This window comes from Canis lupus, chromosome 35 (genome assembly GCF_048164855.1).
Source record: "Canis lupus baileyi chromosome 35, mCanLup2.hap1, whole genome shotgun sequence".
NCBI lineage: Eukaryota > Metazoa > Chordata > Mammalia > Carnivora > Canidae > Canis > Canis lupus.
The window spans coordinates 17,192,548-17,208,335 of record NC_132872.1 but is presented as its reverse complement, the minus strand read 5'-3'; the positions used below and the strand labels follow the sequence as shown (position 1 = coordinate 17,208,335).

At 42.3% G+C, this 15,788-nt stretch overlaps 1 protein-coding gene across 3 annotated transcripts in view; it reads right to left on the bottom strand.

Moving 5' to 3' along the window:
- The window catches only part of MORC1 (MORC family CW-type zinc finger 1), a 181,382-nt gene that overhangs the window by 48,194 nt on the left and 117,400 nt on the right, over positions 1-15,788 (bottom strand). For all 3 annotated transcript variants that reach the window (XR_012024102.1, XR_012024103.1, XM_072811549.1), the window contains exon 19: positions 1,555-1,621. Coding sequence is in view for 1 of the 3 variants with exons in the window: in XM_072811549.1 (XP_072667650.1) it covers positions 1,555-1,621 (67 nt within the window). In the remaining 2 variants the exon portion in view is untranslated. The remainder of the gene's footprint in view (positions 1-1,554; positions 1,622-15,788) is intronic.

The following is a 15,788-nucleotide window of genomic DNA, read 5'->3' as shown; positions in this document are numbered from 1 at the left end:
GAGGCGACTTCAGAATTGTATGTTCAAGAGAGTGATTCATTTGCAATTCATAGAGGAGCAGAAATGTTACGAATCCTTGGACTGGTTTTAAAAGTATGGTAGAGTCAGTAGACTAATACATCAATGTGTCTTTCTTCCATCCATCTCTAGAATTCATTGTGGTAACTGTCCAAATATCTTACTCCACCAAGTAAACCCTTGTCAACAAGTGTAGGACCATTAAAGGCCAAATGGAGCAGTAGAGCAACAAAGGAAGCTGTAGATAGTGCGGGAATGGCTGAGGATCTACCTGACTCCTTAAGTAAATACAAAAGAGAAAACACAGAAAGAGGCTTCCTAAGCATACTGTAGGCACCACTGGTTTTACTCACTGGCTTGAATAAAAAGTGATTTTTTTTTTAGCCCAAGAGCCAACTAATCTATAATTATGGTTATTTGAAATTATTTCACAATTTTTTCATTCCAAACCCAGGATGAATATTTGAAATTAAATATTAATTTTAGGATCAAAATTGTATTAACAATTTTTCCATTACAATTTAGAAATCTAACAGGCACATACTTGAAATCATGTTAATAGTTTGAAGCTTCTACAAAAGACTGGCTTTAAGATTAAGAGAGCCTTACAAAAGAAATCCTGATTGTGGAATTGCAAATTATCCTAAAAGAAAAAAAGTGCAATTTCTGAGGGATCTTACTAATGGGTTCAATATAAAGATGTGTGTGAATGACTGATTAGGTTACCTGAGCAACAAAGTATGAAGGAAGAGAGAGCTTAGGACCAACAGTGAACACAGAATGATGCCATGGACCGATACAGGGACTGGGAATGAGGAAGCCAAAATGAGCTGAGGCTTGCTAAAGAGGCTAAGAAAGAAAGGCTTTAAAACTTATTTCAGAATAACAGGGGACCATGGAAATGATGGGCTTGCTGCTCCGGTCCAGTGGTATAACAGACAGAACTTTCCTAAGTCCAGTTTGCTCCCAGCTTCTCTATCCAGGGCAATTGGTTTTGGATTGAATAGTATAAGATGGCAACTCTAAGTTTCAAAAAGGTCAAGTCTCTCAACTGAGACAAAGGATGTCCAAAGGGCACAAAGGAACTAATGAAGATGTTGGCTGAACTAGTCTCAGGGGAATCATTGAAAGCAGGAAGAGGACTAAATAATTAAAGATAGAGGACTGTCATTATAATTTTCAAAATACTGTCTGAAAATTAAAGAGCTCATATCAAAACACTGCAAATGTCTAAACAGAGTTCAATGCAGAGAGTGGCACACGTCTACCTCTGGGAACGTCAGGCCATGTGGCAGTGCCGGGGGGACTCTCCTTAGGAAGTGAATATCTCTTGTGACCTCTGAAACACATGAGATTGGCGGCTCACCCTCCACCCACCCCTCTTCCCACTTTTGGAACGACACATTTTAACTTTTAAAAATCCAAAATGCTGCCTAACTTCCAATCTGTATCCCATATCAGATATGCCACCTAAATCACATTGAAAACAACTCAAACATTACAGCTAACATAGGTAAACTGAAATTTTTTTTTTACCTCTTTTCATAAGAGAAACTTCCTTTTTTTGTTTCAATGAAACATCAGCATCACTTTTACCTAAAACCTGAAAAACAAGCCATTTACTTAAAGCTGCACAAAAATATAGGATGTATCAAAGGGTACAAAATGACCTTGAGTGTCTATGCCCATATTAGAGAGAGAGACCAGAAGTACAGTTTATACACGTCATGAAAAGAGATAATCATGCACATGGTAGAAAATTACATTGGCGTGCATCTCAAGGATGGTTACATCACAATTGTCATTTATTTACTTCTATAGATTTCCTTATTGGGATTTTTATACTTCCATCAATATTTGTGCAGATATTTTTTTTAAAAAAATCCATACCGTATGTGGATGTAACAATGACTCCAACAAATGAGCCAAGTATTTGGTTCGCCAGGAGCAACCATGGGGCCTCTGCTGTTTTGAGGAGGCTTATCACACTCGTGGTTGATTCAGAACAGCCACAGAGCAGGAGCTCAACATCAGTGCAGTTGGTGCAATGAAAACCTTGGGGAGGCTGGGGCCTGAGGCCCCAAAGCATTATGGGGAAGAAGACAGGGATGGGAATGAGGCATGCACCTGGGCATTGAGAAAGGGATGCCTTGTCTTTTGATAAAATTCCAAGAAATCTGCCTAAGAGGGGTTACAGAGCCTTAATGTGTTGAATGCAGGAGCCAGGAGGGTTGGTGGCACCTGAGGGTGTGTGTGTGTGTGTGTGTGTGTGTGTGATGGTGTGATGTCTGGGGTGCGTGGGAGGCACTGGGCGTTGGGAGAGCTGGGGGTGGGACGTGCCATCCAGAAGCCAGGTGGGCCACTGCTTTGGGAAGCCTGAAGACCCATTTTGCAAGGCTCACACAAAACAAACCTACCTTCTGGAAATGTAGTCTTTACATCAGAGAAAGCAAGAGTTAGTTTATGCCCTCAAGGAAAACGGCCCTAGAATGTTCCCTTTGTGTAGTCTGTAAATCTGTGAGGAGCTGGGGGAACAGGCAGCAAAAGCTGAAAATGGAGAAGGCCGGGGGAAGGCGAGAGCTCCTGATCTGCAGCCCCCGAACCTGTGCTGGGACCACACTGCGGCCCCGCTTCCACGGCCCGGTGGAGGGTGCGGAGCTGCTGGTTCTCAAGAGCTGCCCACTGAGTCGGGGCTCGTCGCCCTTCGAGCCCCCTGTGCCCTGCTAAACACACACCAGGAGCGGCTACCTCTCCTCTCCTCTGCCAGGAAACACGGGCGCATATTTTTTTAAATTTATTTTTTTATTGGTGTTCAATTTGCCAACATATAGAATAACACCCAGTGCTCATCCCATCAAGTGTGCTCCCTTCAGTGCCCAGTCACCCCCATCCCCCGCCCACTTCCCCTTCCACCACCCCTGTTCCTTCCCAGAGTTAGGAGTCTCTCATGTTCTGTCTCCCTCTCTGATATTTCCCATTTTTTCTCCTTTCCCCTTTATTCTCTTTCACTATTTTTTATATTCCCCAAATGAATGAGACCATATAATGTTTATCCTTCTCCGATTGACTTATTTCACTCAACATAATACCCTCCAGTTCCATCCACATTGAAGCAAATGGTGGGTATTTGTTGTTTCTAATGGCTGAGGAATATTCCATCGGATACATAGACCACAGCTTCTTTATTCATCATCTTTCGATGGACACCGAGGCTCCTTCCACAGTTTGGCTATTGTGGACATTGCTGCTATAAACATTAGGGTGCAGGTTTCCCGATGTTTCACTGCATTTGCATCTTTGGGGTAAATCTCCAGCAGTGCAATTGCTGGGTGTAGGGCAGATCTATTTTTAACTCTTTGAGGAACCTCCACACAGTTTTCCAGAGTGGCTGCACCAGTTCCCATTCCCACCAACAGTGCAGGAGGGTTCCCCTTTCTCCACATCCTCTCCATGGACTTTCTTCAGAGAGTTGGAACAAATTACCTTAAGATTTGTGTGGAATCAGAAAAGACCCCGAATAGCCAGGGGAATATTAAAAAAGAAAACCATATCTGGGGGCATCACAATGCCAGATTTCAGGTTGTACTACAAAGCTGTGGTCATCAAGACAGTGTGGTACTGGCACAAAAACAGACACATAGATCAATGGAACAGAACAGAGAACCCAGAAGTGGACCCTGAACTTTATGGTCAACTAATATTCGACAAAGGAGGAAAGACTATCCATTGGAAGAAAGACAGTCTCTTCAATAAATGGTGCTGGGAAAATTGGACATCCACATGCAGAAGAATGAAACTAGACCACTCTCTTTCACCATACACAAAGATAAACTCAAAATGGATGAAAGATCTAAATGTGAGACAAGAATCCATCAAAATCCTAGAGAAGAACACAGGCAACACCCTTTTTGAACTCGGCCACAGTAACTTCTTGCAAGATACATCCACGAAGGCAAAAGAAACAAAAGCAAAAGTGAACTATTGGGACTTCATCAAGATAAGAAGCTTTTGCACAGCAAAGGATACAGTCAACAAAACTCAAAGACAACCTACAGAATGGGAGAAGATATTTGCAAATGACATATCAGATAAAGGGCTAGTTTCCAAGATCTATAAAGAACTTCTTAAACTCAACACCAAAGAAACAAACAATCCAATCATGAAATGGGCAAAAGACATGAACAGAAATCTCACAGAGGAAGACATAGTGATGGCCAACATGCATATGAGAAAATGCTCCGCATCACTTGCCATCAGGGAAATACAAATCAAAACCACAATGAGATCCCACCTCACACCAGTGAGAATGGGGAAAATTAACAAGGCAGGCGCCTATTTTATACAGCATTCTAGAAACCGTGCTCGTCAGGAAGCAGGTTAAATGGGCACACGTGCAGCCTAGCAACAAAAGGCCTGGGAGGCCTGGGAGGTGGCCCATCACTGCTGCTTGTGTTTCACCCAGATCCACAGCAAGAAAAGTCCTTCTAGGGCGAAAGAAATAACACTGATGGTAAGTTGCTTTTGTCCATTTCAGGATAGTTTAGTACTTTTATTGTAAATAAACTCCTGCCCTAGAAGTAAATAAAACGCATGTATTTTTTTAAAGTTCATTTTGCAAAATGACCTTAAAATGTCCATCTTACTTCTCTCCGATGTATCATCAAACTTGTAAGTTTTCTTCTAATGTGCTGAGATATTGGGAAATCTACATGCCTTTTTTAAGTGCCTCTAACTTTGAACTAAATATTTTTTGACTCTTTTATAAGCAGCGTAGACTATTTCCCACCGCCGTGAACAGCAACCACAAGATAAGCTGACGACAGGAACTACTTAATGCCTTTAGTTATAACCGCTTTGTTGTAATCCATGATGATCCAGCTCAGAATGTGTTCCTTTCCTTTGGTAATTCTTCCTTGTGATAAAAATCAGACAAGATGCAAGCATCCAAGATTAGGCAAAATGACAGCAGTCCCAGTAGGGAACTTTGGTTGCTGGTGTTACTAGCACAGCGTCATGAAATTATTTCTGCGTTTTATTGTTTAGTTCTCTGCTTTGAGTCATGCCTTGTGGAGGCTGTTTCTGTGAGGGGCGGATGTGTCCCCTCACTCCAAAAATGATACTTTTTTTTTTATGATAGTCACACAGAGAGAGAGAGAGAGAGAGAGAGAGAGAGGCAGAGACACAGGCAGGGGGAGAAGCAGGCTCCATGCACCGGGAGCCTGAGGTGGGATTCGATCCCGGGTCTCCAGGATTGCGCCCTGGGCCAAAGGCAGGCGCCAAACTGCCGCGCCACCCAGGCATCCCCAAAAATGATACTTATACAAAGCTTTCCCATCTATATTGCAGGAGAGATTATCTTCTTTTCCTTTCTTGTATTTTCTTTATCCTTTGGCATAGAGATGTTTAAAAGATTTTGGATCAACAATTCACAGCTACACTAATTCCTTTTAAATATCTATGTCTATCTATTTACTTTATTCTACAAATTCCTTTATTGGGATTTTTATACTTCCATCAATATCTGTGCAGATATATTTTTTAAAAATCCATACCTTATGTGGATGTAACAATGACTCCAACCAATGAGCCGTATATTACCTGAGTTCACAGGGTGCTCTCTTCTATCACAATATATTTGTGGCTTTGAAGGTCTGAATTTTCTCAGGCTGAGACTTGCCTTTTCAATGACACTATTTGCATATTTTGATACTGCTTACAAAGCTCTTTCATATACATTACTTCATTTCATTACAGAGGGTTCTTCAGTCTCTCAGGCGTAACTGTGTTTCATGCTCTGCAGTTTGGGGATATCTCCTTCCTAAGATTTTATCTCAGTCACGAACCAGGTAACACCTCCCACACAGTAAATGAGATTATAGTCAAGTCTTAACATGGGGTTTTAGATGCCTTAATTAAAATTATGTTAACAATGAGCAGAGTGGGATTTGTCAGTTCTCCAAGGGATGCAATTTGGTGAAGTATCTATTTAAGAGGATAAATAAATCATAAATAAGTTAGAGAGAGGGGAAGAAACAAACCGTCAGCTGTGTTACTTCTGTTGTTAAGGATGCTTAAGATCCGGTTGGCGTCACTCCGCCTGCTTTCCTTCCTTCTAGTTCTTTGCCCCTCTAGTTCCAACACAAGCATTTGTTATTATCAAGGACCCGAAAAAACTCCCAGGCCAGGAACGCCTTCTTGCCGCATTCAAAGGCCCTTTCTGTTTTTGCTCTTCCGTAGTGGACGTTACGTTCTAGGCTTCTCTCTCTCATCCACAAATTTAATCAATAAAACTGAGTTCCCAGTATGGGTCAGATGCTGTTCTGATGAAGAATACAAAGTCCTGCCTTTGTGAAGCTTATTCACAAACCATTAATAGTGAGGGAAAAAGAGATGTTAAGTAAATAAAAAATCTGGATACGTGATATGATGTCAGGTAACGTTACGTTCTGTGAAGAGAAGTAACCCGGGTAAGAGATGCAGGAAGGCCTAAGTCCCCGCACCCAAGCCCAGCTGCCTCCCTGGGCCTCGCCGCTCTCACCCCACACCCCCCATGTCTCCTCCTCCCTACCCGCTTTGCCACACACATGTTCTCCTCTCTTGATGCCTTGGCTTGTTTGCTGTTGATCCGCTTGCTCCTCCAAACGTTTTTCTGGTTCTTCCTCACACATCCTTCAGCAGGGCCTTTCATGCCAACTCTACAGAACTGTACTCATTCACCCTCTCTACACCTGACCCTGACCCTTCCTATCCCCTTTCCTCTGCTTTCCTTTTCTCCTGAGCTCTTGCCATCACTGACCTTGCAACACAGCTTCCTTATTTGTCTTATGTGTGGTCTGGGTCCCCTGATGGAAGGGAAGCACCACGAGGATAGGGAGCAGTGTCTATTCTCTTCTTGCTGTCTCCCCCATGTCTGTGACAGTACTCACAGAATCCTAGAAAGTCCCGGCAGTATGTGCATGTCGCTGGGGGCTGGGGAGAGTGGAGTCCCAGCACTGCAAACAGCAACGGAAAAGCCAGGGAAGCAAAAATACGCTCAGGGTGTGGGAGGCCAAGGAAGGTCAGGGAGGCCACAGTGAAGTGAAAGGAGGGATGAAGTGGTAGAGGCCTTGGAGGGCATAGCAAGGACATGGCATTCTGTTCCAAGTGTGAGCAGAAGCCACTGGAGGGTTCCGAGTAGGAGGGTGGTAAGACCTGTCTTTTAGATGAAACAGAGTTTGAGACTGTGGATGCCACCAGGGGCAGTGAAGTCATTTGCAGGGAGGGCCACCACTGTAGCCTCGACGAGAGATGTCGATGAACATTCAGAGGTTGATTGGGCACGACTGGCTGACAGGTTGAGTGCCAGCTGTGAAAGGAGAAGAATTCAGGACGCCTCCTAGGCTGTTGCCCAAGTAGCTGTGCATGGCGGTGCCCTTTACTGAGATGGGAAGCATGAGGAAGTCTCTTGCCATTCCTTCTTCCCTTGATTTCTATAACCTTCTGTTTCCCAAGTCTCCCGGGATATTGACTTTTCTGTCTACACTTAATCCATCAGTGAACCCATTACAATTTCAGAGGGTTCAACTATCACCCTTATGCAAATTCTGGCCTGATCAGCATCCTCAACCCTAACTTTCCATCTTTGCTCCAGCTCATTTCCAACTGACTTCAGGACATGTGCACTTGAACATTTTGCTGAAACGTCAAATCTTCAGTCCCATGGGTGCATATTCAGATCCCCTGTCGGCTCCTCTCTTCCTATTGGCAGCAACATGCTGTTCCAGGCTGCCCCAAACTGCTCTCACTGTTCATTCTTCCACACTCCTCTCCGATCTCTGCTTTTTCCTTCCAAATGGCTAGTTTTCCTCATCATTATACTGCAATCTTTAGGCAGCAGATACTCCTTTTGGTCGTTAGCTTCTCCTCCATCCAGGACAGCAGCATCACCATAACCCAATTCGTTTTCCTATACAAAATCTCCACGATCAAATGTTCCTCCTCGAAACCTTTCCACACGTCCTGACTTGTCCTATATCAAGTACGAACTCCATGTCTGACTTTCAGAGCCCTTCTCAATGGGATTCTAAGATATGTGAGCACAATGTCAGTACTTCTTAACAAACACCCTCTGCTATAACCAGAAGGCTGTCAGAATTCCCTATATGCACCACGTACACTTTTGCCTCCACATCTTTGCCCACACACTTCTAACAGGACACACCTCTCTCTCCTCTGTTTCCCACCTTCCAAGACAAGAATAAATCCTACTCTTTCCAAAATGTCCTTTTAAGTTACTCCAGCCCATGTGGATTTCTTCCTTTCTCTGAAAAACTATTAACAGTAAATTACAAACAGTTTTTTTATTAATAGCCAAGCATCGTATCTATGTAGCCTAGATAAGACCAGGATCCTATAGGAGCCCTGATCCTAGCATGATACTTCACAGCAGAATTCAAAACTTGGGTCCATCTCCCAAAAACAAATCCAACTCTACAAAACATTAAAAGATGTACAGTTTTTACTAAAGATTGTGTTGCGAAATGGAGGAAGTGGTCACATAATGCAAAAGTCTCTTTTGAATCACCCTGAAGCACCTCTATTTCTACTACTTCCACCACTGGCTGCCTACTCACCTCTCTCCCCCCATTTTCCCCTCCAGCCTCGCCAATTCTGCAGCACCATGTTTTTTGGCTTCTGGGATGACCCTCTTCCTTTCCCCAACCCCTCACATGCACCCCCTCCAGCTCTCCATTTGCTTCCACAAAGCAATTTCACTCTCTCAATTTTCATTTTTTTACTCCCATCTCCTGGCCCAACCAATAAAGGTTGAATTTGCCCTCTTCGGAATCCCAGAAAATGCTTTTTAAAAATGTTTCTCATAACACCAATAATCATTTTTATTCTGTCACAAATCATCCCATTAATTCTTGCAACAACTTTGAGAGTAGGTAGTATTATTTCCATTTTCTAGATATGAAAACAGAAGACCATAAGTTGATACAACTGACTTAGCGGCATGTAGATCTGACTTTGAACCTAGGTGGGTCTGTCAGAGGGCAGTGTCTGTCAACTTTCTGTAAAATAATGCTAACGTGGTTTTGTAAAATTATCTTCCAATTTTCTTGTTCGTTTTGAGGAAGGATCATATATAAATATATTTATTTGGTGTCTCTCAAAATATCTGATACAATATTGTTCGATACATTTGTCTTAACTGGTGCCCAGCTGCTAGTAGTCCACACTGGCACTGGAAATTCAGACTCAAATGTTGCTGACGAGATCTTCCTTTACATCAGGGGCTGTATCACACACTGTCTCCGTGTCTGTTGTAAGTCTGCTGGTGAGCTGATGAATTATACTGTGGAGAGTGAGTAGAGACATTTTTTCCTCCAGAGCCCTTAGGGTAGCTCTGGTTTTTATCTCATAAAGGAGCTGGCTCTGCCTGTGAAATTCCTGATACTGTTAGCAACAATCACAGCATTACACAAGTTCATACAGAGGCAATGGTAACATTATCAACCTGGAAAACTAAGAAATGGCCTGCTTTTAACATTAAGGCAATTTCGATCATCTGAAATCACGTTCTTGCAACACCATTGTAGGTTCCCCCATTAACTGTTGTTTCTGGGTGTCATGGTTTAGTTGTTTTTGCTACCATAGATCTAGACACTGGAGACTCATCAGCTATTCCAGATGTCCCTCAGCTTTTCTAATATACCATGGAGACTCTGTCAGTGGCCTTAGAGATTCAGAGCTGGTTGATGACTTTCTGAAGCTGGAATCAGTCTCTTTTGAAAGATGCCCCAAAAAACTAATGAGGTGTAAGTGTTAAGGACTTCATTCTGAGACGGGAAGATGGTTCCATCTACTCATTCCTTTATTCACATGTCTTTTTTTAGCCCCAGAAAGTGCCACATTCTGGGCTAGACACTGGAGGTTACATCTTTCATAGCAAATACAGGGCTTCCCATTGCCAAACTCTTAAAATACATCTGTCAACGATGATCTAGCCATCAAAATTTTTTAAATGTATGCAGATTGGGAAAATGAAATGCCATCTGCCAATCTGCTCTTGAGACCAGGTGCAAGCCAAAAAAGACCTAAATGACCACAGAGGACAAAAAGGTTCAAGTCAGGCCAATCAAAAAGGTAGTATGGTTCTTGGTTATTAACTAGGCAAGTCTAACCCAACTTGAAGTAACCATGACAGATGTTTTTACTGTTCTAGCAACCTGGGGTTTGCCATTGATATTCAGAGCAGAAACAGAAAAAAAAAAAAGATTATTATAAAATATGGAAAAACAACAAATACTAGTATTTAGGAAGAAGGTAAATGTTTCATATTAGAGTCAGAAAATATGCATAATGTCAATTTGGAGCACATGCTCTCTGAAGATGAATAAAAGCATGCACATGTGCAACAAAAAGTTGGTACTTTCACACTCTGGCTTGAGTCTCAGAAATTATTCTCATTCAACTCCTCTGATTTACTGTTGGCATGGATAATGTCATTCCCCTGGTATTCCTGAATTTTGAAGCTTTCTTCAAATTGATCATTTGCTTTCCTGACCATCTGCTGTAGGCTGGCAAGCTAATTTTCCCAGTCACCTCTCAGAACAGACCCCCTAGGACATCTAATCTGTATAGTCTCTTCCTTTATCTCATCTGGTGACATAACTTGAGACTGTAACCTCTTTGCTAGGATGCTTGGTAGTCTAGTTCCTCTGTTTTGCTTTTATTTTTATGGCTTCTTTAAGCATGGTGCAGTGCCAATTGATCAGATGGCTTCATTTTGAGGGGCAGCAATGGGGTACGAGGTTCATATGCCAAATTTTTGCCTGGAGTAAAGCTGAATTGCCAATATATCACATAGCAGCGCTCTCGCGTTTTTAATTGAACTTAAGACAAATTCTTAATTACAACTGTACCACAGGGTAATGATCTAGTAAAGCAGAAACTATAGCAACCTTTACTCAGACATTGATTCCTTCCCGCAGAGGCTCAGCATCTAAGAGGTGACCTAAAAGAATGTCTACTTCCTTCCCATTTGGGGTTAACTGGAACAAAATTTGAACTTTACACATGGGTTTGGAAATGCCTGAGACAGAGTTCAGAATCAAGAGAAGACAGGGTATGTATTTTGAGCCTGGAAGATGAAAAACAATAGGATTTTCTGGAGGCCAAAGGTCAGGTAACACCAGCCCATGGAAGGGGTTGGTGATCAAGTTATGACCACAACCATGTTACTACAAGTAGTCATTCTGGATGTGGAGAAGATTCTCCTTTCCAGGAATCATCCCTGGGGTGATGATCCTGATGATTTCTATGTGAGTCTGGGGTGCCTGGAAAGAGAAGAGCCAGGTCTTAAGCAGAAAATAACTTTAATGGAAAGGTCATATTTAAGGTGGATAACAGGAGAAATGAACTAAAGGGAAGTTAGCTTGATGTGGGCAAGGAGGATGGATTGATTTTTTTAAATGAATTCAGAACTCTTGCCTGGAGAAGGCCCATCTATGGAATGCAAGAAACCTGTCTATGCCAAAATGCTGAATGTTAATCAATGCGGTATTTATTTGTACCTTGAAATCCTCAGCCCTGAGTAAAGTGTATCTGTGTACTCCAACCAATGGGCTGGGTGAACGGATATGGGGGACAGTATACGGAGATGGATGATAAAGGGAGAAGTCATAAGGAGATATGGTTAAGAAAGTGGGGGCTCAAGCTGAACAGCTACGGTTCAAGGTGACCACTTCCTGGCAGTGTGATCCTGAGCAAGTTTATTTTCCTTGCCTGTAAGATGGAGAGGAAAAGAGAATTTATCCCTCAAGTTACAAAGAAAATTAGGTGAGATTATACAAGTGAAGCACAGTACCTGAGTTTCATCATGGCAACAAAGAAAGAGGAAAGGCTCACCCCACTAAAACACACATACACAGGCACACACACACAGTACAATTTCAGAATGGTTTTACAGGGTCAGAGATAATAAATCTGGGTCACATTAGTTACCCTGAAGTGGTGGAGGAAACCGTACCTGTGCTGACAAGATTATGAAAAATAATGAAAGAAGCTTGCTGCAGGGCAAACGGATAGCCCCACATGTAATGTCTCCAAAGGTCCAATGGGGAGGCTACCCAGGGCATTTTGAAGGGGTTTAAGATGTTCTTAAAAAATTCCTCATTATTTTCATGACAGTTTTTTAATTTCTAAAAAATGCCTAGAGTTTTAACTGAATCCCAGTTGGAGACTTCCACAGTGCCAAATGACATGCAAGGTCTTACCAAGAACACTCTTATTGCATGGACTTTGAAAATGAATAGACTGCGCTGGCTAAAAGGCCAAGCATAAATTAATATTGAGAAGGGGAAAAAAAAAAAAAAAACGCCACAGAGGTGACACCAGCAAACTATGGGATCAGAAGCAACTGGAGAAAAGGAAAATGAAGCCCAGTGCCACATAAATGATCTGGGAGCATGTTAAGTGTGAGACATGGTGGAGAACAAAAAGACAAACATTAAAAATGGCTAGAAAATGAGCATTATCTCAATGAGAAAAGAAATAAAACCAAAGAATACGTTTTTCTTAAAAAAAAAATAGCTTCAATAGACCAGGGGCCTTGGAGAGAAAAGAATATGAAGAACATTCAATCAAGCATGAGGTGGAATGAGAAGAGGAAGAATTTAGGAAAAGAGGTCAAACTGTCGTAACCCTAAGCCACAGCAGATGAGATGACGTAGGAGAACGGATGCTAACATGGCAGCAGTAATTGGCAGTGCTCAGATTCGAGAGAGGTCTGAAAAGCCATCAATGCTCTCATCATTTCAGGTGAAGGTGCGCAATAGTTGGTAGGAGAGCCAGCGTGAGGTGTGCCCAGAGCTTGGAGGAGAGAAAGATGAAGCACACTACTATGAAAAAAAAAAAAATCCTTTCAGAAGGCAGATGGACAGACACAGCCAAGGAAAGAATGTGCTTACCACAATGGACTTGTTCTCCATAAGAAAAAGGGACACCTAGGAGCGCAGGTGAGACAGGGCCTGGGCGCTGGGCTAGTGCCCGTTTAGTGGTAGAGTCAGTCACAGTGGCAACACTGTCACTATTGTGCTCTTGGGGGGAGGTGGACGCGGCAGCCTGCCTTAGCTGGAAGCCTTTTAAATATTCAGGCCCATAACTCACCAGCACCTGTCAGACTGTAATCGGCCAGCCCAGGCACACTGGCATAAAGGGAGAGAGTGCACAGTGTAGGTCAGCGTGCGCCTTCCGATTGGGTAGAGGCTGTATTTATCTTTCGAATGACCCAACTGCTATTATGATGCTATGCAACAGTCTCATCAGTTTGGATAATGTAAAATCATCCCTGTGAGATGGGCTTTCTGTGATGTGCTGAACATATATTTCTAAGCCCATTACACTTGAAAATAAGGCCCTGGGCCCCAGTAAATTCACCAAAACAATAAAAACCACCTGGTTGCAAGGGAGTGAGAAGTGTCCTGTGTAGTAGCTAATTCTTCTTCTCTAAGTGAGAACCTCTTGCAGCACTGTTAGCCCTGAGTGTCTTCCTTCTTTAAATGAGTCAGGGACAGAGTCAGAATTAAAGCACATACACACACACGCATGTAAGCACTACAGGTAGAAGAGAACTGGGTAGAGCCCAGGGGTTAAGAAGAATCATTTTTTAACTTCCGAGTTTTAGAAAAGTACGTACAAACATCCAGAAGCAATTATCTCCTACTAGAATTACTGCAACTACAGCCAAACACAGAAATTAATGTGCATCCGTGGATAATTCGTATTTATCTAAATAAATTAGGCACCCTGAGTTTGAGAACAGACTTCCTGCTAGGATCAATGGGGCACAAATAAACCCTACTACACACACGTGTGTGCATAAGACACAACATAAAACTTGAGAAATATTACATTAAAAACCCATGACAATTTTAATATAAATGTCATATCTAATTTTGAAAAAAGTACTTGCTAAAAGGCGTATGCAAAGCTTAGGGAGGTGACGAGGATGGATACGTGAAAAACATGCCAACAAAGTTCTGGAAAGCAGGCCGTGACTAGTACTGCTCACAGGTGCAGCTGCATCACGTCCTGCTTCGAAGAGGCGGTGGTGCTCTCCAACACTAGCTGCCCTTCCTCTTCCTTTCTGCTGGCTGATTGAATTTTGACTCTTTTCCTTTTGAAAAATGCTTTGGTGTCTCCTTTCTTCACGTCCTGGATTTAGTTGTTCCTTTTTGTCAATATGAAGGTTTTTCCTGCTCCCTTTGACAAATTACTCCTAAACCTTCTCAGCGTCCCTTCAGAGGGCTTCTGAAAGCAATGATGGTTTATGGATGGAGTGATGTGATGCCTGGGGGTGAGGGGGCAGGTAGGGAATGCAGGTGAGACGATACTGGCCGTGATCTGGTCACCATGGAGCCGCGAAACGGGCACAAAGGAGTTGATGGTACTATGTGTGAAATATCCCATGATGAAAAAAAAATTTTTTAAAGAAAACCTCCATTATTGTTATACTGTGTACGTACTGTGTACTTTCTGACAATGATTTTCTGTTGACAGGCAGAGAAATTAGGCCGCAGTCAGAAGACATAAGGTCTTTATTGGCTCACTGGTAAATAAAAGTTAATCTACAATTCCAAATAATCCTACCTAAAGGCAAGTACAATGAGACCATGTCCCTTTCTTTTTTCTTTTTTTTTTTTTTTTTTTTTTTTGAGAGAGAGAGGATGAGAAAGAGAGCACGCACACACTCAGGTGGGGAGCAGAGAGAGAATCCTAAACAGGCTCCCTGCCCAGCAGGGAGCCCAACACGGGCCTCCATCTCACCACCCTGAGATCATGACCTGAACCAAAATCAAGAGTCTGACACGTAACCCACAGAGCCACCCAGGTGAGGCCAGGTCCCCGTCTCAATACTCTCCCTTATATTACGTCAACAGACAGCAACCATCTAGGTGACTAGAGTTATTCTTATTTAAAATTTGGTATGAGCTTCTTCCCGATCTAAGTAAAAAGAACTACAGTGAGCGATACAGTTCATATTCTGATAAAAGGAAGCACCAAATAGCTTTATTTCTTGACATTAAATTCTGATGTCTAAATGAACTCTTAAATTACAGTACAAAGAACACTAAATGGCATAACGGACAATGTCTGTCACATGGCTTTGCAGATGAAGTGTTCCTCACGTGGCCAGTCCTTGAGTCAGTTCTTTCTAAATACCAAAGGCTTTCTTCCTTACTGTGATCAGTGAGACAAAGCAACTCTGCTGCGATCTACAGGAGAGTCAGACACATAGTTCTTCGATAAGGACCACCAAAGTCAGAATCAGGGATACATAATCTAGAGGATAAACAAATACAATTGTATTTCTTTAATAGATTTCTCTAGGGCTTTTGGCAGTGGCCTAAGGTAAGTCAGTTAAGTCACTTTCTGGTGGGGATCCATACTATGAATTATAGAAAGGGTCATATGCTTAGGGCATGCAGGGTTCAGGATGACCTTCAAGTTATAGATATAATTTATATGGGTTTGCATACTATTAAATCTTTCTCACCCTGACTGCTAATGTGAAAAGCATCATGGACTAGTGGTCTGGAGGTACAAATCCCAGTTCTATTTTCACTAGTTCCTGTGTAACCTTGGATATGTAACTTTTCTGAGTCTTGTTTCTTCATCTAAAAACTAGGTTATTAACTGTTTCACAGTTACTTTGAGGTACTAGTATGACATGCTTCTTAAATTCCTTTAATCTTCATGAATGTGAATCAAACTCAAGGTGTCAT